This window comes from Choloepus didactylus, chromosome 10 (assembly GCF_015220235.1).
Source record: "Choloepus didactylus isolate mChoDid1 chromosome 10, mChoDid1.pri, whole genome shotgun sequence".
Taxonomy (NCBI): Eukaryota; Metazoa; Chordata; class Mammalia; order Pilosa; family Megalonychidae; genus Choloepus; species Choloepus didactylus.
The window spans coordinates 92,452,514-92,474,324 of record NC_051316.1 but is presented as its reverse complement, the minus strand read 5'-3'; the positions used below and the strand labels follow the sequence as shown (position 1 = coordinate 92,474,324).

General features: G+C 50.1%; 2 protein-coding genes across 15 annotated transcripts in view; one reads left to right on the top strand and one right to left on the bottom strand.

Moving 5' to 3' along the window:
• The window catches only part of NUP188 (nucleoporin 188), a 90,545-nt gene extending 88,998 nt beyond the window's left edge, over positions 1-1,547 (top strand). For 2 of the 3 annotated variants that reach the window (XM_037851224.1, XM_037851223.1), the window contains exons 41-44: positions 17-148; positions 403-476; positions 620-749; positions 916-1,547. In XM_037851224.1, coding sequence (XP_037707152.1) covers positions 17-148; positions 403-476; positions 620-749; positions 916-1,092 — 513 coding nt within the window. In that variant the 3' untranslated portion in view covers positions 1,093-1,547. The remainder of the gene's footprint in view (positions 1-16; positions 149-402; positions 477-619; positions 750-915) is intronic. The other variant, XR_005219113.1, reaches the window with a different exon arrangement.
• An 815-nt stretch (positions 1,548-2,362) lies between these two features.
• Positions 2,363-21,527, bottom strand: SH3GLB2 (SH3 domain containing GRB2 like, endophilin B2). Of its 12 annotated transcripts, XM_037851209.1 has the most exons (14): positions 21,389-21,527; positions 16,797-16,938; positions 15,856-15,984; positions 9,979-10,112; positions 9,631-9,723; positions 8,145-8,156; positions 7,324-7,386; positions 5,968-6,114; positions 5,507-5,530; positions 4,818-4,907; positions 4,341-4,441; positions 3,944-3,958; positions 3,547-3,787; positions 2,363-3,192 (listed from the first exon to the last, which is right to left on the bottom strand). In XM_037851209.1, the coding sequence occupies exons 1-14, from the start codon at positions 21,449-21,451 to the stop codon at positions 3,085-3,087; spliced, it is 1,362 nt and encodes a 453-aa protein (XP_037707137.1). In that variant the 5' UTR covers positions 21,452-21,527; the 3' UTR covers positions 2,363-3,084. The 12 variants fall into 12 exon arrangements, with proteins under 12 accessions (XP_037707137.1, XP_037707140.1, XP_037707148.1 ...); XM_037851212.1 differs by lacking the exon at positions 3,944-3,958; XM_037851220.1 differs by lacking the exon at positions 4,341-4,441.
• Positions 21,528-21,811: the final 284 nt, after the last annotated feature.

Genomic DNA, 21,811 nt, shown 5'->3' with positions numbered 1-21,811 from the left:
TTTCCTTGCCTCACAGTCCCTGGATCTGGCTGAGTACAACTTCCTATTTGCCCTGAGCTTTACCACTCCCACCTTCGATTCTGAAGTGGCTCCCTCCTTCGGGACTCTTCTGGCCACAGTGAATGTGGCTCTAAACATGCTTGGAGAGGTAAGTAGGGTGCCCTTCCACTCAGCCTCTTCCTTCCACTTCCTAACCATGACCTTGGGCACATTACCTAATCTTCCCAAGCCTGTTATTCTTCATTAAATGAATATGATGGAACCTACCTGTCATTGTGAACATTAAATGAGGTAACTATAAAATTGCTTAATGCAGGATCTGACAAGTAGAAAGCTCCCAATGAATGGGAGCTCTTACTGTTTTTACCTTATGACACTGACCCCTTGCTTCTCTTTCTCCAGCTGGACAAGAAGAAGGAGCCTCTCACCCAGGCTGTGGGGCTCAGCTCACAGGCGGAAGGGACCAGAACATTAAAGTAAGACCTCCTTCTGCAATTTGATTTGGAGTTGGGGCAATCATGGGGCAGCCTGGCCAGCTATTCTCTCAGCTAAATGGTCTACCTCTTATTTACCACCCTGGCACTCTGCAACAGTGCCAAAAACCTGTTCTTTTTCTCAGGTCCCTTCTGATGTTCACCATGGAAAACTGCTTCTACCTGCTTATCTCCCAGGCAGTGCGTTACCTGAGGGACCCGGCTGTGCACCCCCGAGACAAACAGCGTATGAAGCAGGAGCTCAGCTCAGAGTTGGTATGGATGGATAGAGAGGACCCTGATTGGAGGAGGGTGGGCCAATAGGAAAAGAGCCCCATGGGGTCCCATCTGGCCTCTGGCTTCCTGCAGCCATTCCCTGAGGGGAGGGGTATGCTGGGCCCAGAGGCACTAGGGTCCATCCAGCTGCTCTTTTTCTTTGCAGAGCACACTGCTCTCCAGCCTCTCACGCTACTTCCGCCGGGGAGCCCCCAGCTCTCCTGCTGCTGGCATCCTCCCCTCACCTCAGGGCAAATCCACCTCTCTCTCCAAAGCCAGCCCTGAGAGTCAGGAGCCTCTTATCCAGCTAGTGCATGCCTTTGTCCGGCATGTGCAAAGATAGGGCTGAGACATGCTGCCCGTCTCCACCAGCCTGCCACCACCACCAGCCTGCCACCACAGCCTGCCACCGCAGCCCTGGGCAGTGGAGTGCGGCTGGCCTGACCTTGGCCCAATGTGCGACTGAAAGCAATGCCCATCACCCTCTTCCCAGAGTAGCCGTGACTCCAACTACCTGCCCACTGGCATTATTTTTATAATTGAGCAAAAGATCAGCAACAGAGGTGGGGAGCCAAGGATCTGCTGTGCTCAGGCTGTCACATGAAAAATGCCCCCAAAGAGGCCTATTCCTTTCTTTCAAGCATTCCCCCAGCACTTGACCTCCAGCACAGGCCATGTGCTATTCAGGAGAGAGGCTGTGTGCACAAGTTTGAAAAATCTGTTTTCCATGCTCTGTTCTTGCAGTTTTTTGGTAATACTGTGGTCTATTTATACAAATATTAAAATACTGTTTATAGACAGTTGTGTGATACGTGCCTTCAAAGCCCAGGATCCACTAGTCAGCTCCTAGAGCATCGAACAACATTCTCCCTTGGCCAGGGATCTAGGGGGTTTAGGGAAGGCAGGATATTTATTAATGGTTGACTCACAAACATCCCTCTATTAATGTTCCTCAGGCAGGGAGTACTAGGTAGATGCTGTCAGATTTTCCCTTCCTTGGCCTGTCCAGATCCTGTCCTGTCCTCCCAACCTCCACTTGACTAGCTGGCCGAGTTTATCACTGGGTATAGCCTTGCAGAAGCCCCAGGGTTGGGGCCTGCCAGCCTTAGTCCTCCTCAGAACCTAAGTCATTGGATGCTGGGCTCAGCTAAGAACCTTCTAAAACATGACTTGTAGCTCAAAGCCACCATTTGAAATTCTAGAATCAAATTGACCTGGGCTTGAGTCCCTGCTTGACCACTTGACAGTTGTGGTACCCTGAAGAGGTAAAAACTGTCAGGTAAATTTTAGTCTACTCCATAATCTCTGTCCAAATTTAGGAAGGTTTTTCTTAGGAATTTATGTATAGAAAGAGTACTCCTAGCTGAGAAGCACAGCTTCAGGCCCTATGTGAGAAAGGGAGGGCTGTGAAGGATGCATTTCCTACTTTAAAGAACTTTCTTTCCCTCTGCTCAGTGTTTCTGGGAGAGGAGCCAACAGCAGGGTGCATTGTTCATTCTGCATATCATCTGTTTCCCAAAAAGAGGACTGGTACAAATATGAACTCTTCTTTACTTTCCCACCTTCAGAGAGAGTCCTGAGAGGTAGGCAACCCCTAACAGGAGCCCAGACAATTTGCACACGAAGGATGGTTGTTTATTTGTCATTGGCTAGAGAGCAAGCAGACAGGCAGAAGTAAAAATATCAGTTAAAAAGTGTGTGTGGGGAGGTGAAGGCTGCAGCCGCCATACTTGGCTTGAGCTGTAAGGGATTGGGGAAAGGGAAAGAGCAGCACCGGGAAGATGCTGTGCCATGGCCCAACCCTGCCTTTCCTGCCAGCCTTGCCTCCTCTCACTCCAGGTGGATCCAGAGAGGAGACAGCACCCAGTCAGTCCCCAAGGGCTGCCAGAAACCGTATGCCTTGCTGCTTTCCCCTTTTACTACTTTTGGCAACTAAAAGGCAGGTGTTCTCTTCTTGCCTATAGTGCACCCCCCTGCTTCCTCATGCCCATCTGGGCTATCCTCACCATGGCCCTAGGCCTCTGAGTTCAGCTGCTGCAGCCAGTTCCCACCCTCCTTGGCAGGAGAGGGGAGGGCTTGGGTACTTGGGATGCAGGCAGGGTTGGAGGCTCCAAACCATAGGTTGGAAGTAGGACTGGGGCAGAGGGCAAGGGGAGCAGGGATCATTCAGCCACTTGGGGTCTCTCACAGCTGGATGACCGGGGACAAGGACAGGATGAAGTTAGTCTCCCCACCCTGAGTAGCTGGGTCACCAACAGACAAGGTAAGTGGCAGGGCTGCACCCATCCTGTCCTGCCCAGGCTAGGATGGACAGGGGGCCTGGGAGGGGGCCTGCTTAGCTGAGCAGTTCCAAGTAGGTTACAGGAACCTTGCCCTTCTTGTTGCCTCGCTCGCCAATGAGCCAGTCAGGGTCCATGCCGGGCAGGCTGTAGACAGTGATGAGCTGAAGAGGAAGGGCAGAGAGGGAAGGTCCAAGTCCTGGCCAAGGACAGAACTGGCCCCGGGGCTAAGTGAGGATAGGTGAGATCCCACCCTGCCCCTCATGATACGTGCACATCTACACCTTTAGTGACAGGCTCACCCACCCTACTGAGACACAGGCAGATTGGGAAGTGTTTCCTCACACAGCTGGAGCTGTTTTTCCTTAAATCCCCTGGTCCTGGCTCTACCCTTCAGGACCCCTCAGAGACTTGAAGACAGTGACGTGGGGTCTTCAGGCCCAACACTTCCAGTTACAGTCCCCTGGCAGTTGCTAATCCAGCCCTTTCCTGTCACCTCTTGTGGCACCCAGGCCCACCTCATCTGCCAGCAGGGCCAGCTCACTGCTGTCCGCTGCCTCGTAATCATAGAGCACACGGGCCTTTCGGGTTCCGCTGGCAGGTGGGGCCACCTCCTCTAGGCAGAGAGCAGCCTCTCCTGGAGGGGCCAGGCCAGCCACAGAGGGCATCACAGGCATAGTGGCTGCAGTGGTGGTAGGCGAAGTGCTGCTCAGGGGTGGGGAGGCAGGCTCTGTAGTGCCGATGAAGGTGCCTGGAAATCTGGAGAGAAGAGGAGAGGCATGTCTCAGTAGCTAGGAGCTGCATCTCTGTGAGGCCATCCCAGGTGTTCCTCCTGCCCCACTAAATGCCAGCTGAGCCCACTACCCAGAGGCAAGGGGCCTTCCCATTGCCTGGAGATACACTTTTGCTACTTACATGGCTCCCTGGGAGCTGGCAGCGTGAAGGGAAAAGCAGAGTAAGGTGAAAGGTGAGATGGTCCTGCCCCCTTATCCCTGCCATACTACCCAGCCCAAGTGTCCTCCTAAAACTGCTCTCAGAGCTCCAGGGTAGTTAGAGGTCATCAAATCCAGTCACCTCACTGCCCCACATACTGATGAGCTGCCCAGGCCCAGAGGGGGGTGATGGCTCTCAGCCCAGAGTGTCCTAGGCAGAGCTGGGGCTCAGTTGAGAGCCCTCTAATCTGGCTCTGTGTCATGGGCTTTCTGAGGTCACTTGGGAGAAGACCTGAAGGGTTGGGCTGCTCACTGGGTGTGGAAACTAAGGACCCCCTTGTGGGCTCAGGGGTGCCCTGGCCTGACCCTGGGCCCCACACCTGCCCAGCTGTTTCTGTAAGTCCAGCATGTGACGGTAGCATTGCGCATAGTAAGTTGTCTGAGACTCGACGAACTCATGGAGGCAGCGAAGGTGGTTCACCTGTGGGGAAGAGGCCTGGTTGCTGACTTCTAATATCCTGCCCACGGGGATGGGTGGTGTCTTAGGGGCAAAAATTCCATTCCCCACCCCCATCCTCTGCCAGACTCAGGTGCAGTAGTACAATCCCTTCTGTTCCAAGCTTCCTGCTCCCTTAGAGAAAGACAGAGATACCCTACCCTTTGGGACTTGCTCCGCTGAAGGCAGGCACCTCAAGCCCCAAAGATGTCTCTGGGTAATACATCCCACTCTCAGAGACTGTGGGGTCAAGCACTGCCTTTTTCCATCTTTTGAGATTTTAAGTTCATTCATTGCCTAATTTTGGATGAAACGTGACAAGATAGTAGTGACTGCAGGAGAAACTGGGGGTAGGACTCACATGAGTGCTACTGATTCCCTCCAGCAGCAGACGAGTAACTTCTGCCTGCCGGTCAAACTCTGTCTGGGCCACTCGGAGCTCCTGTTCAGCCTAGAAGGGCAGGGCAGAGCAGAAGAGTGTCTTAGTGAACTGGCCCTCCCTGGTTCCCTCCCATCATCCTTCTCCAGTGCCCATTAGGCCCACCCAGGACCAGCTTCCTCGTCCTATCCATGTGCAGATGTCACTTCCCCCCAGGTTGCAGACAGATGTTTGGGGGGCAGGGGTGTGCTTTCTACCCCTGACTTCAAACCTGGAGCCCAGAGTCAGGAGCTTAGGATCCCTGTCCCCTGGAGAAGCTACAGCCCTACTTTGTAACCATACCCCATCTTGGGCCAGAGGGTTCCTGTGACCATCAGCTAGAGCACCAGACCCTCCTAAGCTCTGCCATGGTCTTTCACACTTGTCCATTTGCTCATCCAACACCACCACCCATCGGGAAAACCCAGTTAGCGAACGCCTCCTGATGGCCTACTCTGTACTGTGAGGCACTGGAGTAAAAGTTGCCCCACAGAGAGGTGAGTGCAGAGACAGAGTGGCCCAAGTACTTGTGGGGCAGGGCCTAGAACTAGAAACCAGACCTGACTCCTACAGCAGGACTCCCATTCCCCTTCCAGCCCTCTTCCCCCAACCTCCCCCAAGCACCCACTCACCTTGTCCACCTCATCATTCCAAAGCTGCAGAGACCACAACAGGACCAGTCAGCAGGGAAGGGGAGGTGGGCACCGGTCAGCAGGGGAGGGAAGGGGAGGGGGGGACAGCTCAACCCCAGAGCTTGTGCTCTGCCCCAGATCCCGGAGACCCCAACCTCTTCCCACCCTCCTCCCATCTCTGCCCACCCCTACCCCATCCCCCTCCCAACCAGGAGCTGAGGCTGGGATGAGGCTTGGTGTAAGGGCAGTACTCCACGATCACAGTCCAGTCTTAACATGCCACATGCAGGGAAGGGGGACAGCCAGCTGGGAAGTCCTGCTTGTGTTTTTCCTGAGTCTCTCCTACAGTACAGACCTTGGTCTCAAGGGAGACCAAATATCCCCCCCACCCCACCCTGACACTTAGCTAAGGCTGGTGGGCTGGGAGGCAGGACCGTGTGACCCTGGGCCAGTCACTGAACCTTTCTGTTCTTCAGCAGAGAAAGGCAGCCTCGTGCCTGAGTCACACTGGGGTTCAATGGCAAAAGAAAAAAACAGGGCAGTCTCCACCCTCCAGGGTATTTCTCCCACTCGGACCAGGAAGGAGGGCAGGAAGTGTCATCCAGAGTCTAAAGAAGAAAAATCCCCCCTCCCCCCACCATGACTTAGGAGACCCATTTCTCCTGCCCACTTCCTGAAATCTGTCCTAAAACAATAACCTAAAATACAGAAAGCGAAACAAGGCCAACTTATGTGGACAGAGATGTCCTCACAGTGCTGTTTATAAAATCAAAACATGGGAAGCAACCTCTACACGTACAGCACTGTATCAGCTAGCAACAGGACCCTGGCAGAGAAAATGACAATGGATACTCCGAGGGACAATTCCCAACCACTGGATGACTGCACGGATAACACACGCTTAGGACAGAGTGAAGAAAAGCCAAAGGGCATGTATGTGAGGATCTCAAACCACAGGGAGAAATGGAAAAACAGAGAAAATGGCGAAAAAGCACAGCAGTGGTTGTAATAGGTGAGTTTTGCCTATCTCCCAAATTCTAAATAGGAAATACCAAATATCTCAACAAAGCTGTGAAAAAAAAAGCAAGAAAAGATACCAAGACATTCAAAGCCCTTCATGATCCACCTCCTGCCCCCACAACACCCACCACTCTACCCATCCCATACCCCCTTTCCACCCAAATATACTCTCATTCTCAGGACATACCCTGTTTTCAAACCTCTGGGCTTTTGCACAAGGTGTTCCTTCCACCTATAATGCTTCCCATTTTCCCTGCTCATTCTCAAGGCCTTCTACAGTCCCCATGACACCTAGCATATGCTCTATAAAAGCAACTGTATAAACCAGTGGCCATCCTCATCACCCTGTCTTCAGGGGTACCTGAACTGGAGGGCAGGCCCAGGCCTCCTTTTTTGTATCCCCAGGGCCTGCAGAGCAGGTGAGGAGTTAGGGGTAGAGACTGGTGCCTGTTGATGGGAGGTGGTCAGGGTTGTGGATGGGGGTGAGCAGATGCTCAGGTCCCCTGGAGGTGGGACAGCTGCCACCCTAAGCTTACCATACTGTTCAGTACAGCTGGCCCAGCAGGGAAAAGTAAGTCCAGTAACAATGGGTATAGGGGACAGACAGGCAGACAGAGTGGAGACTGTTGCTTTTCCCTCACCCCTCACTGCCTTCTCCCAGCCTCTGAGGACTTGCCCAATCAGTGCCCCTTGCCTTACCCTCTGGCTTCTGTTTCCTGTGCAGTCAGGGCTAGTGGCATGGGAGCAGGATGTGGGGGGGAGAGGAGGCCAAGGATGGGGTGGGGGGAGGCGCTTACCGCGGAGGCGCTGGCCGAGAGAATGTAATTACGAGGTCTAGTCTCCTGAAAGTCAGGCACCGTCTGGCAGAGAACAGAGTTCATGGGGGCAGGGAGTCACCCTGGGCCTGGGCCAAGGCCAGGAGGCTGCCCTAGAGTCTCCCACAAGGAGATGCCAGGAGCTCCTGGCACCAGGGACAGGAGGCTACAGACAAATACAACACAGAGACCCTTCTCCCCATTCCAACTGCCTGGGGATGAGGCGGCTTAGAAACTGAGTAAAGACAAAGGCCAAGTGGGTGGATACAGCCCAAGAGCCTATGAGAACAGATGTAGCAAAGAGCTTGTGGCAGCTGCCAGCGCACTTGCCTCTGGGAAAGCGCCAGCCTGGGCCCGGCCAGCTGGCCCACAGGTCATGCCCCCTCCCCAGGCCCATCTCACTCAAATACCCCAGTTAAACCCCCAAACCCTCAAACAAAGCGCACACACACACACACACACACACACACACACAGAGCTTTCTCCAACCCAGAAGTGTCAACATACCACATCTCTTACTCCTCCATCAAGGATCAGGTCCCTCCCCCAAAATGAGAGTAGACAGATGAATGCATGGATGGACAGACTGACAAGCTTCCAACATTTGCAAAAAGCTGACCCACAGGCTCCAATGCCTGGCAACCCCCAAATCAGAGGCTAGGCATGGTAGAGGCTCTAGTGGGGAGACCAGCTGCTTGCAAAATGCCCCAAGGACATCCCCTGGGCTGGCCATGGCACTGTGGGCCAGATGGCAAGATGGGCAAACCAAGAAGCAGCACAGCATGTGGGACAGGTATACTCACATCTCCCTCACACTGAGCCAAGTTACCCAAAGCAGAACAGAAAAGAACAAAAACAAAGAGTTAGTGAGTCCACAGCACAGGCAGGAGCAGGCCCCCCAGGGCCCAGCAGAAGGGGACACTAGGTTGGCGGACGGATGGATACACACAACTCCACCCTCTGGAAGGAGTCCTAATGTACATGTGTGTGCTTGTATGTTTAGAGGGGTGGGTACAAGGGATACAACTGTTGGGCTTGCATCCCCTGGGACACTGTACCTGGGGCTGCCTAAGTACTAGCTCTGGAGAGGATGTCCTGGCCTAACTAAAAAGTGTGAGACTGTCCAGGCCAACCAACTGGAGAAGAGGTCATGCCATTCCAGTAACTAAGCAAAGGTTACTGTACCCTGACTGACAGAGGAAGTGTTTGTTCTGGCCAAGTTATTGGGGAGAGGTTGTCCAGTCCAGATGACTGACAGATGATTGTGTGACAAGGGAGATTGTTCTGTCTGGATGACTTAGAAAAGGTCATGACAATAACCACAGGATCACCCTGGCCAACCCCGACAAGACTCCAGTAGCTGAGCCCCTGCCTCCATCTAGACTTCACATACCTGTATGAGCCAAGACTCTGCCCATGGCTCTTGTCAGAGGTAACATGGGCCCAGTAGTGGCCGAGGGCCCTTTGACCACCCAGTGGAAGGGGAATGCAAGGAAGGTCTGGAGGTGGGACTCTCATGGGCTGCTGTGAGCCCAGGCTGGGCCAGGCCTTCCTTGGCCAAGAGCCTGCCAGGCACAGGTGGCAGTTTCCCTAGCATGCCCTAGACCTGGGAGTTATGCAACCTCAGGCTTGGCTCTCCAACCCTAGACCTAACCATGGTCAAATCATCCTATGTTCTGTGTCCCATTGCCCCAGCCAGGCTGAACAGGACTCAAAGAGCTGGGAGTGAGGCGGGGAGACAGAGAGATGAGATGGCTCAGGTGCTCCCCAGTTTCATGGGGCTGGCTTGAAAGGGTGTTTCAGACATACTCTGAGCAGGTGGGCAGTCTAGCTCTGGGGGTCTCCACACCACTGTGGGGGAGCCTAAGCACAGGGCACCCTGGGCCAAGTGTTCTAGCAGCAAGTGGGGGAGTTAGTAAGGGGGAGCCATGCCCGGGCAGAGCCAGGGACAGAGAGCAGAGCATCCAGGGAAGGCAGGGAAGGGGCATGCAAGAGATTCCAACCAGCTGTCTGGAGAGGCTATTGGATGCCTTGGGCCCAGATAGGGGTACTGCTGGTCTGCCCACCCCATAAATGACTGCCCTGGGTCCCAGAGCTTTGGGGCAGCCAGGGTTCCCTTGCTGTGGGAGGCAGAGTGGCGTGACCTAAATTGGTCAGCCCAGCACCCCCCAGCCAGGCCACTCTAGGTAGGGAGGGGGGAGAGAGGTCATGCCAAACAGCAGGTCCTTCACACTCCCCATGACTGCATCCAGAGCCCAGTGGGGCCAGGAGGCCAGCAGAGACACCTACCGTGGCTTTGGCTTCTGCAGCCTTGGCCTTCTTCAGTCGTGCTTTGGAGGCATCCAAGTCTAGACGCCGGTTTTGGAGGACTCGCCTCTCCTTCTACAGAGTGGAAAATGAGGAATAGTGAACCTTGGGAGATCCTTGGCTGACGAGACTGGCCCACGGGGCCATCTGCTCAAGATAGGGAAACTGAGGCCAGGGGTGGGAGGCATCTACTCCAGGTCACTAAGTTCACATGAGCAAAGTCTAGGGAGGCCCCAGGAGTTCTGAGTTCCCAGCAAAGAAAGCAGAGCCTGTGCTCAAAGGCTCTGAGAAGAGGGTTACCAGAAAGCAGAGTGGGCCCAGGTCCCTCACCGAAATCGTCTTCCAGTCCCCTTCTAGGAAGTTACGCAAGGGCGTGAGGAAGTTGATGGAGGCCGTGTGGATAAAGTCCCGCTCTGCAGCTCCCAGGCGCTTTTCAGCTTCTGCCACCTTAATCAGTGTCTTCCCTGAGAAAACAGGGTGAAGGGTGAGGAAAAGGATCAGGCTCAGGCTGCTCTGACCCCCTGGAAGTAGTGGAGAACGTAGAAAGAGACATGCTAAAGAGGCAAGAGCAAGGATGATAAATGCAGAATGGTACGCCTAGCAAAAAGTAGAAGCAATCTCCATATCCATCAATTAGAGACTAACAAATAAATAGTGGGACATAGGGAAGATGGAAGACTTTACAGTCATTAAAAAGGACTGAGATTGGGGGTAGGAGTTCCAGAATGGCAGAGAAAGGAGCCTGACAAATCTCTTCAAAAAGCAATAATAAAACTGGCAAAATTGTCAAAAAGAAAATCATTTCAAGGCTCTGTAAACTGACCAAAGGCAAACTACACCTTTTTAATAAAATTTTTAATGTGGTAGCATATATATAATATAACATTTCTTATCTTAACCACTTTCAAGTGTACAATTCAGTGATTTTAATTACATTAATAATGATTGCTACCATCACCCCTATCCATTACCAAAACTCTTCCATGATCTCAAACAGAAACTCTGTATCAATTAAGCATTAATTTCCCATTCTCCACTCCTACTCTTGGTACCCCATAATCTTCTGTCTCTATGAATTAGCATATTTTAGTTATTTCATGTAAATGAGATCATACAGTATTTGTCCTTTTGTGTCTGACTTATTTCACCCAACATGATGTCTTCAAGGTTCATTCCTTTTTACAGCCGAATAATATTCACTGTATGTATACAGCACTTTTTATTTATCTAGCCATCTGATGATGGACACTTGGGTTGCTTCCACCTTTGGGCTATTGTGAATAATGGTGCTATGAACATTGCTATACAGATATGTCTTGGTCCCTGCTTTCAATACTTTGGGATATATACCTAGAAGGGAGATTGCTGGGTGCCAACCATGAACTGAAAAGCATTTATTGAAGAGAAACTATGGGAACTTGGTAAGAACAGCAGGAGATGCTCCCATCTCCCAGCTCTACTAGGGCAGGAAGAGCTGATTAGACTTGGAGCCAGAGCATGGCAAAACCCAGGAGATGCTGTCAAAAACAACAGCAATCTCAGTGGCAAATAATCAGGAAAGACCAACATCACAGCCAATCTGAATCTGCAATACTGGTTAAGACAAGCAGCAGACCTGCCAGAAATTTAACAGGGAACACTGGAGAATGAGACATGATATATTCCCAGATACCTCTGGTGGTCTGGAAGTTTGTGCATGTGTACAGCATGCTCAGAAGAGACTGGAGAGAACCCAAGCTACCTAAAGATCCCTGAATGAGCAGGAGGCCTTGCAAACTCACAAAGTAAAAGCTGGGGCAGATGGGTACACTCTGAGTTCCCCAACCACTCACAAATCCATCACTATAGGGTGGAAGCCTTAATTGTGCAAGATGTTTAAATACAACCTCTGGCCAATCACTAAGATATGCTGACCCAAGAGCCAATCCCTAGGAAGCCAGCCTTAAAACAGAAGAGAAATCGGTAGCTGCAACTGCAGGAGAAACACACCCTACACTATTAGTCTAGCCAAACTAAACAAAAAACACAAAAGCCCCCAAAGAGATCAGAATCCAAAGCCACTAAAATATATTACCTAAAATGTCCAGATTTCAACAAAAATTCTAAGACATCAAAGAAATAGGAAAGTGTGGTCAATATACAAGGAAAAAAAAAACGATTTATCAAGAGAAACTGTCTCTAAGTGGACCTAGATGTTGGATTTAGAAGTCAAAAACTTCTAAGCAACTATTACAAATACATTTTTTAAAAAACTAACAGAAACCATATTTAAAGAATTAAAGGAAAGCATAATTACAATGATTCATCAACTAAAGAATAGCAGTAAGAGGAGAAAAAATATAAAAGAGTAGAAATTTTGGAATTGAAAAGTACAATAACAAATGAAAAAGTCATGGAAGGGTCTCAACAACAGATGTGAGCTAATAGAAGAAAGAATCAGGAACCTTTGACAGTTAGATCAACAGAGATTATCCAATCTGAAAAAAAGAATGCAAAAAGTGAAGAAAAGTAAACATAATCTCAGAAACCCATGGGACCACCATCAGGCAAACCCACATATATGTAATGGGAGTTCCAGAAGAAGGAGAAAGAGAGAGAGAGAAAAAAAATTTGAAGAAATAATGGCTGAAAACTTTCTAAATTAGATGAAAACTAAATTTATATAAGATAAATTTATATATCCAAAAAGTTCTACAATGTCTAGTAGGATAAACACAAAAGGATACACACTTGGCACATCATACTCAAACTGCTGAATGACAAAGACAAATGACAGTCTTGAAAGCAGCAAGAGAAAAATGACTCATCATGTACAAAGGAGTCACAATAAAATTAACAGCTGACTTCTTATGAGAAGCAATGGAAACTGGATGACAATAGGATGATATATTCAAAGTGCTAAAAGAAAAAAAAAAAAAATCCAAGAATTCTATGTCCAGCAAAGCAACCTTCAAAAGTGAAGATGAAATATAAACATTCCCAGATAAACAAAGACTTATTGCTAATAGATCTGCTGTCCAAGAAAACTTCAAGTTGAAAAGAGATGCCACCAGATGGTAACTTGAATCCACACGAAGAAAGACGGAGTGACGGTAAAGGTAATTATATAGGTAAATATAAAAGATGGTATATATATATATTTTTTCTCTTTTTTCTCTTAATTGATTTAAAAGACAATTGCACATAACAATAATTATAAAGCTGTATTATTGGGCTTATGACATATATGCAATATATATGACAATACTAACACAAAGGAAGGGGGAGATAATAGAGCTATATTAAAGTTTTCTAAATTTTACTGGAATTAAGTTAGTATTACTTTGAAGAAGATTGCAATAAATTAATATGCATATTATAATCCCTAGAACAACCAATAAGAAAACAACCAAAAAATTTAAAATAAAACAACAAAGCAATTAAAACGGAATTAGAAGATTACTATTTAACATAAGAGAAGGCAATAAAGGAGAAACAGAACAACAAAAGGAACTAAAAGAGAAAACGAATAGCAAAATGGTATACATAAATCTAACCATATCAATAATGACATTAAATGTAAATGTAGTAAACATAAATATATTAATTATTCTAATCAAAAGGCACAAATTGTCAGCCTGGATTTATAAAAAGACTCAAATATATGCTGTATATAAGAAATACACTTTAGATTCAAAGACATAAGTAGGATAAAAAGAAAGGGATGGAAAAAGATATACCATGCTGTGATGGTTAGGTTCATGTGTCAACTTGGCCAGCTGACAGTACCCAGGTGTCTGGTCAAGCAAGCACTGGCCTAACCGTTACTGCAAGGACATTTGTGGCTGGTTAATAAACCAGAAGGCTGGTTTATTAAATCATCAGTCAATTGGCTGCAGCTGTGACTGATTACATCAACAAAGGGCGTGTCTTTCACAAGGAGACAATGCAATCAGCTGTATTTAATCCAATCAGTTGAAGACTTTTAAATGAGATAGAGAGAGGATCTTCACTTCTTCGGCTGACCAGCGAAGCCTTTCCTGAGGAGCTCATCGAAGTTGCTAGTTCGCTGCCTGAGGAGTTTGTTGAACATCTTCATTGGAGTTGCCAGTTTGCTGCCTGCCCTACAGAATTTGGACTTGTGCATACCCACAGTTACGTGAGACAATTTTATAAAATCTTATATTTATAGATATCTCTTGTTGATTCTGTTTCCCTAGAGAACCCTAACTAATACACATGCAAACAATAACCATAAGACAGCTGGAGTAGATATACTACTATCAGACAAAAAATGTTATTAGAGACAAAGAGGGACATCTTATAATGATAAAAGGATCAATTTATCAGAAAGATTTAAAATTAGAAACAAACATACCTGCTTTAGTGTGCTAGGCTGCTGAAAGCATATACCATGAAATGGGTTGGCTTAACAATGGGAATTTATTAGCTTACAAGCTTACAGTTTTGAGGCTGAGAAAAATGTCCAGATCAAGGCATCATCAAGGTGATGCTTCTTCCCAAAGACCAGCTGCCAGCGATCCTTGGGTCCTCTGCCACATGGCAAGGCACAAGGCAGTGTCTGCTGGTCTCTCCTTTCTCTTCTGGGTTTTGTTGCTTTCAGCTTCTTGTTTCCATGGCTTTCTCTCTCTCTCTGTATTCATCCTGTTTATAAAGGACTCCCATAGGAGGATCAAGACCCACCCTCGGCCACGCCTTAAGTGAAGTAACCTCATCAAAAGGTCCTGCTTACAATAGGCTTACACCCACAGGAATGGATTAGCTTTGAGAACCTGATTTTCTGGGGGTACATTACAGTTCCAAACCACCACAATACCTAATAACAAAAGCTCCAAAATTCATGAAGCAAACACTGACAAGAATTGAAGAGAGAAACAGACAACTCAACAGTAATAGCTGGAAACTTCAATATCCTACTCTCAACAATGGCTAGAACAAGACAGAAAATCAGCAAGGATACAAAAGACCTGAACAACACTATCAACCAACTTGATCTAACAGACATCTACAGAACACTCCATCCTAGAATCACAAAATACACATTCTTTTCAAATGCATACAGAACATTCTCCAGGATAAACCATATATTAAGCCATAAAATGGGTCTCAATAAACTTAAAAAGATTGAAGTTATACAAAGTATATTCTTTGACCAAAGTGAAATTAAATTAGAAATCAACAATGGAAGAAAACTTGGAAAATGCACAAATAACTGGAAATTAAAGAACACATCACTGGAGGGAATGTAAAAATCACACAGCCACTTTAAAAACAGTTTGGTGTAGTTTCTTAAAAAGTTAAACATAAATTTACTATGTAACCCAGCAATTCCAATCCTACATATATATCAAGAAAAATGAAAACATATGTCCCCACAATGCAAATGTTGTATGCAAATGTTCATAGCAGCACTGTTTATAATGGCCCAAAATTGGAAACAACCCAATATCCATCAGTTGATAAATGGATAAAGAAAATGTGACATATCCATTCAATGGGTGGTTATTCAGTAATAAAAAGGAAAGAAATCCTGATACCTGCTATAACATGGGTGAACCTCAGCTATGCTAAATGAAAGAAACCAAATGCAAAAGACTACACACATACTGTAGAATTCCATAAAATGAAATGTTCAGAAAAGAGAAATTTATAGAGTCAGATAGCAGATTAGTGGCTGTATGGGACTGAGGGTGGGAGTAGGAATTCACTATAAACAGATGAGTCGGATCTTTTGGGGTAATGGAAATGTTCTTTAAACTGTATTATGGGGATGTTTCACAACTTTGTAAATTTACTAAAATTCACTGAATTATACACTTAAAATGGGTACATTTTAAGGTATGAAAATTATACCTCAATAAAACTTAAAAATGGAGAAAAAAAAAAGATTGAGGTAGATCTAGAAGTGCAGTTAAAAACAGGTATATGTAATGCAATGCCAAGTTACAAAATCAAGTTGCGAACAGTCCATGCAGTATAATCCCATTAAAAATACACAAACCAGAACCAGTTAAGGGAGACTTCCATTTTTCACTCTTATTTTTTTCTGCATTGATTGAGGTTTTTAAATTAGAATGAATTCAGGTATTATCTATACAATGAAAAAACAAAGGAAGGAAGGAGAGGGGAGAGAGGAAGGAAGGGAAGGAGGGAAAAACAGAAGGCAAGAGACCATGCTCCCAACCTCAGCTGTGGGGCCTGGCTCACCGTATGGAGTGGTCGGCCCCAGCTCGCTGGCTGCCTCTGCCATATACTGAGCCAGCAGCTCCCCATTGGTGACACGCGAAGGGACCTTCCTGTCCAGCTTCTCATACAGGAACTCCTCTACTCGGGCACCTGTGGAGAGAGAGCAGCCAAAGCCACAGGACTCTTTGGTCTAAGTCCAAGGATGACCCAGTGAAGGCACTGCCTATCAAATGCTCAGCCTGGTGATTTCCAGAATATTCTCTTGCTTATACCCACATCCACTTTGTGAGACTGGCACTATTAACCCCTTACTTGATAGAGGAAGCAGCAAAGGCTCAGAGACACGATGTGCCTGCCCCAGGCCACACAACTGGGGGTGACTCAGCTGAAGTCCAAGCCTGCCCACTGCCCCCCTTATTACAACCTGGATTTTCAGAACATAATATACACTCTGAATGATTCCTGGCCCTGGTCCCCAAAAGATCTCTAGACACTCAATTAGCCACATGTCAGATTTATAGACAGATGAGTGCCAGGATGTCAATCATCCTGTCCCCATCAGTGCTTCTGCAGTTTGGTTCTGCTTGCTCCTTGCTCGCTGAGTGACTTTGGGCAAGTCCTTTTCTGTCTCAGAGCCTTGCTGACCTCTCTAAAATGGCAGGATTCGAGCACTGACTCCGCTTTTTCTGCCTCTTCTCCCAAGTGTGTTTTAGTCTCCAGGCATTTCTTCCACCCCTTTGTTGCAAAAATTATCACTTCTGCTGTCCCACAGAGAGCATCTTGAAACCCAACACTGAGTCTCCTGTCTTCTTTTACCTGGAACTCCCCACAACAGCCTTAAACCCCAGCGTCTAACAAAAACCCCACCTGCTGGCCAGTCCCACTTGCCTGGCCTTGGCAGGGCCCAACTGCCTGCTTCCCTGCCCCTCGCCCCGCCGAAGGCCGGCCCCACATCCACTCACTAGGGTTGGGCTGCAGCAGCACCTCTGTCTGCCTTAGGATCTTCTCTGTCCAGTTCTTGGTGCTGTCCGCCCGGGCCAGAAGATTTTCAAAGTGGGCATCAAGCTCAGTTTTTTCGGCCTGGCCAAATTTCTCCTCCGTGAACTGTCAGGGGAGGGCCAAGGGGCAGGGAGAGCTCAGAAAGGAGGTGGGAAGTATGGGGCAAGGAAGGGGACACAGGCTGGCTGAGGACTCACCTCCCCCGCCACCTGCCCCTGCCTCCAGCCAGAACCCAGACCCCAAGTTCATGAGACTCTGCTCTGCTCCTAACCTGCTCTGTGACCTCGACCAAGTTATAGCTCCGCTCAAGGCCTCAGTTTGTACCTCTGTGAAACTGGCTGGCTGGACTAGAATTGGGGCTACTTTTGGAAATTTGACAAAAGCTATAGACCCTGTCCCCACAAAAATGCACGTTTCTACAAACTTTGGCATATAATTTACAGGAGTAAGGAACCCTCGGGAGCCTATCTTTAAAGGTTCTTCTAGCCTGACTCTAGAAGACCTGGTAGAAAGTGCTCATGGAAAAAATGGGGTACAGAGTGAGATGTGGGATTATTGGAGACCCTGTGGAGAGCTGGGAGGCTGCTGGCAGGAGGCAGCAAAGGGAGTGAGCAGGAAGAACTCATGTTCTGGAATCAGAGATCTGTCTTCAAGTCCCAGTTCCTCCACTGATGAGCTGTGTGACCTTGGGCAAGAGACTTCACTTCTCTGTGCATCCATTTCCTGAGCTGAAAAATGAGGATCTTAACTAATAGGGACCCCCTCATAGGGTGATTGGGAGAATAAAATAAGAAAGAGGTGGGAAGGATATTAAGTCAGGGTTCCATGTAAGGTGATGCTGCTGCTAAGAGCTGATGGGCAGAGAGAAGTCTGGGAAGGAAGGGGAGTATGTGGAGATGAGAATGGCCAAACAGCTGGCTCCCTGTCGCCTGGTATGGTGGACGGGGAACATGGCCAGCCCCCTGGAGCCAACTTCTGGGTATACCCAGGACCCAGAAGGCTTGGCAGCCCCATCCCAAGGCCCAGGCAGGGACCAGGATGCCAAAGAGGTCCCCAAGACAGAGGTGGCAGAAGCCATGTGAGCCATCCAGGAACAACCACAAACTGGCCCAAAGCCCAGGCCCCTCGGATCTAAAAGGGCCCCTGGACCAATGTCCTGATTTTCCAAACAGAGATGCCGAGGCCTTCTGCAGCCAGGGGAAGGGGCTTGCCCTAGTCACAGCTAAAGAGTCAAAGGCTGAAGATCTGCAAGAATAATGTTTGATCTTATCTGTAGCCTGGCCCATGCTAAGTGCTTTACACCAAAAACCCCTTCCACTCCTCCAACAGCCCTCCCAGGCAGGTGGGGTGAAGTTTCCCATGATGCTGACCCTGAGGCTGAGAAAGGGACGGGACTATGCTGGAGTCAGGATCATCCATCTGGGGGTCTGGAGGCCCAGCCTGGAGCTATACAGCAGTGATGAATAATCCAAAAGCTGCAAGGCCACTCCAGCTGCGGGGAGTGGGGGCAGAAGACAGCATGACAGAGTCAGGCTGCTTGGCAGCCATCAATTATGTAGCAAGGCTTGGGTTTCTCCCTGCAGGGCTGAGCAGGCTGGTCTCCAGCCCTCCAACCTAGGGATCAGCTCCTGCAGCCCTCCTCCTAGCTTTCCCCACCCTTGCTGCCTCTGCCTCTTCTTCCTCACATTCCTCCAACCGTAGCCTCCCCAGACTGGGCCTTAGGCCTGCCCTTCCCCTGCACCACAGGCCCTGTGGCTCCAGCCCTTGCAGGGAGCCAGGCACTGAACAGGCCTTGCCTCATCCTGCCCTCCTCGGAGGGTTGGGAAAGGAGGAGCAGTAGAGTGGCATCAGCCCCATTTTCCAGACAGGGAAACCAAAGTCAACTCTCTGGGCCTGTTTCCCACTTGGAGAAAGGGGATAACAGAATTTATCTTACACAGTATCTGGAAGGTGCTTAGCTCTGTGGCTGGAACATGGTACAGACTTGATAAATGTTATCATCATCATTATGGTTAATAAAAAGCCTGCCACGTGTGCCTCTTCAGTTCCCAGGAGCCACCTGGGAGCCTCCCTACTCTGATGATGATAGTAGTTCTTCACACTCAATTATGTCCAAATCCAGTCCAGGTCTGCCCTGAACGCACACCTCAGCATCTCCCCTCCTTATCGAGGTTCAAGGCAGCAGTCCCCACCCTGCCACCTGGCCATCCTGCCCCTCACAACCCACATCCGCCCAGGTGCAAAGTCCTCCCAGGCTTTCCCCATCTTGTGGGCATCCATCCACAGGCACTGCTGCCTGCCTGCCTCTGATGGGAGCAACGCTGCCGCCTCCCTGGCTTTTACTATGATCACTTCTACCACTACTGTTACTATTACTGAGAGTACTACTACTAGTAATTAGTACTATCACTTCTACTGCTCACCTCCCCCAGCATCCTACCCATTCCCTTATATGCCTCAATGCCCTTACCTGGGCTCTGTCTGCCACCTGCAAGGCCCTCCCTGTGCTAATTTCACAATACCCTCCCTACTTTCAAGACACAGTTCAGGGGTCCTCCATCCAGAAAGCCACCCCAGAATCACCCTTGCAAAAGGGATCCTGCCCTCCGGGTTCCATGCCAGATGAGGGTGGGGGTAAGGCTCTTAAAGTTTCCTGGAGGGGCCAATGCCCTGGTGCTGGTGAGGTGGCTCCTACACCAAGGAGCAGACCACATATTGATAATAAAGATGTCCCCTCTTGTCCCTCTGGGCCTGACCTCCATCCCCAGGTCCACTGTGTGGTATCTCCTGCTCGAGTCACATTTCAGGCTCCTCTCTCCCCTGACCTGCCACCTGTCCTGTCCCTGGCAAGGGAAAGGGGCCCAGTGCCTCAGAGGCGGATGCCTGCAGAGTCCAAGGCTGCTCCCTGCAAGATGGCAGCAGCAGGGGGTGGGCGTGCAGAGCCAGAGAAAGCCTCTATTTATAAAGCTCCCAGCTCCCTCCTCCACCCCAGGAGGCTGGAGCCTGGAGCCTGGGAGCTGTTGGCTCCCACTCCAGTATGGGTGACCCTGTGGGCATGTCGCTACCTGGTGAGTGAAGCTCACAGGGCCCAAGCCTCCCCATTCCTGTGGGCCAGGTCAGGTGCAAGGGCCCCAGCAGCAGCAGGAAACCTGTAGATCAGGTTCTTCACCTGATGCGAAAGATAGTGCAGTTGCCATGTCAACCCTGGGGAGGCTTCCCCCACTCTCAGATGGGGACTGGGGCTGTCTGATGGGATCCTGGGTCCTGGATCTCCCCTAGGGCTGGGAACACCCAGCAGGCTTGGAGCACAGAGCAGCAAATCCTCACCGGGACACTGTGCTTTCTAGCAAACATCACCACACAGGCTTTGGAGAGGGAGGCCTGGCTAGGGCTCGGCAACTCTACAGAGGGAGGGCTGTCCTCAGTAGTGCCCAAAACAACAAGGACAAAACAACCACAAGACCTGTTCCCAAAGCACTGTGAAGGGCCAAGCCTCCCTATCTGCAGGATCTGGCTAAATCCTTACAACCTCCCTTGGAGGCTGGCACAGTGTGACACCTGATTTGCAGGTGGGGAGACTGAAGCTCAGAGAGGGAAAGTGACTTGCTAAGATCACATGGTGCATAGGTGCAATATTAACTACATTCATACCAATAATAAGCTTGCCTTTAGTGAACAAATACAGGCGCAGTCCCAGGGAGATGCAAGTAACCCCATTTCTCAGGTGAAGTAACTGAGACCCAGAGAGGTAGTCACTTCCCCAAGGTCACAGAAGGGTGCATTTGCACCATACCTGACTCTAGGTCTCCACCATGACATTAAGCTACCTCAGTTACTCTCCCAGACTTCAATGAATAGAACTTGTTCCAATCCCAGAATATGGGCCTGGACAGCTTCCCAAAGAAAGGGCCCAGCAAGCCCACATCCCTAGGCCTGGGGAACAGGAGGAAACAGGCCTCCCAGGGAGCAGAAAAGAAATAGCCCCAGCCCTCCTGGCTTCTGGACTGCTTCTCCAAGCCTGTACAAGGGACCTGGGGGATCATATCACTATCAGCCCATTGCACAGGTGTGGAGACTAAGGATCCGAGAAAGGGCTGTGACACGTCCAGGAATTCCTGGGCCTAGGGCCCAGGCCTCCAAATGCCCCGCAGAGAGCCAGAGTCAAGGCTGGGCAAGGACAGGGAGGGAGGAGCCGCCTGCTGTCCTCTATTCTCCTCAGGGGGACTACCACTGGGCCTGGGGCAGGCGCCAGGGCAGCACGGTAACCTAGACGGTCGAAATGGTGGTTTAGCACTGCTACCTCTCCCCCAGACAGGAAAATGGAGGCGGTGCTCAGCCCCCCGCCCTGGGCCACGCTTAGGGTGCGGCCGGTGTGGCCAGCGGCCCGGGTCTCGCGCTCTCTTCTAGGTAGCACAGAAGGCGCGGGGGCCCTGGCGCGGACTGAGAGTGTCCCTGCAGCCAGGATGGTGGCAGCAGCAGAGGAGGGGCATCTCTGCGCCGCGCCCGCCCCACATCCGGGCCCCGGCCGCGCGGAGCTCAGGGCGCACAGCCTCACCTGCACCGCCCGGGTGAAGAAGATGCCCGCGTCTGACGCCAGCTTCTTCATGTTGAAGTCCATGGTACGCCCCGTTCAGCCGGCCGCCCCGGCCGGAGCGCAGCCTAGCAGACCCCCGCCGCCGCCGCCGCCGCCGCCCGGCCCGCACCCCGCCCACCTGCTACCGGTGCGCCCGCCCTTAGCGCGCCCGCAGCCGCCGCCGAGCCGGAGCGCGCAGGGCGGGGCACGGCGGCTGCCGGGGGAGGAGCCCGGCGGAGGGCTGCCCGGAGGCGGCCCGCGGGCGCTCACTGCTGCCCCTTGTGGCCTCCGCACGCCCACCGTCGGTCCTACTGATTGCCTGCCCGCCTGCCCGCCGCCTGGGCTGGCCTCTCTTGGTTGCTCCTCATTTGTCCCTCTTTTCCCTTTGCCTCTCCCCTCTGTGCC

Bases quoted from the DNA above. Each gene is read 5' to 3' on its own strand.
- SH3GLB2 (XM_037851209.1), bottom strand. From the start codon at position 21,451: ATGGACTTCAACATGAAGAAGCTGGCGTCAGACGCGGGCATCTTCTTC. The intron at 16,939-21,388 runs GTGAGGCTGTGC...CTCCCCTGACAG, and splicing joins TCTTCACCCGGGCGGTGCAG to TTCACGGAGGAGAAATTTGG. The intron at 15,985-16,796 runs GTGAGTGGATGT...CTCTCTCCACAG, and splicing joins GCTGCTGCAGCCCAACCCTA to GTGCCCGAGTAGAGGAGTTC.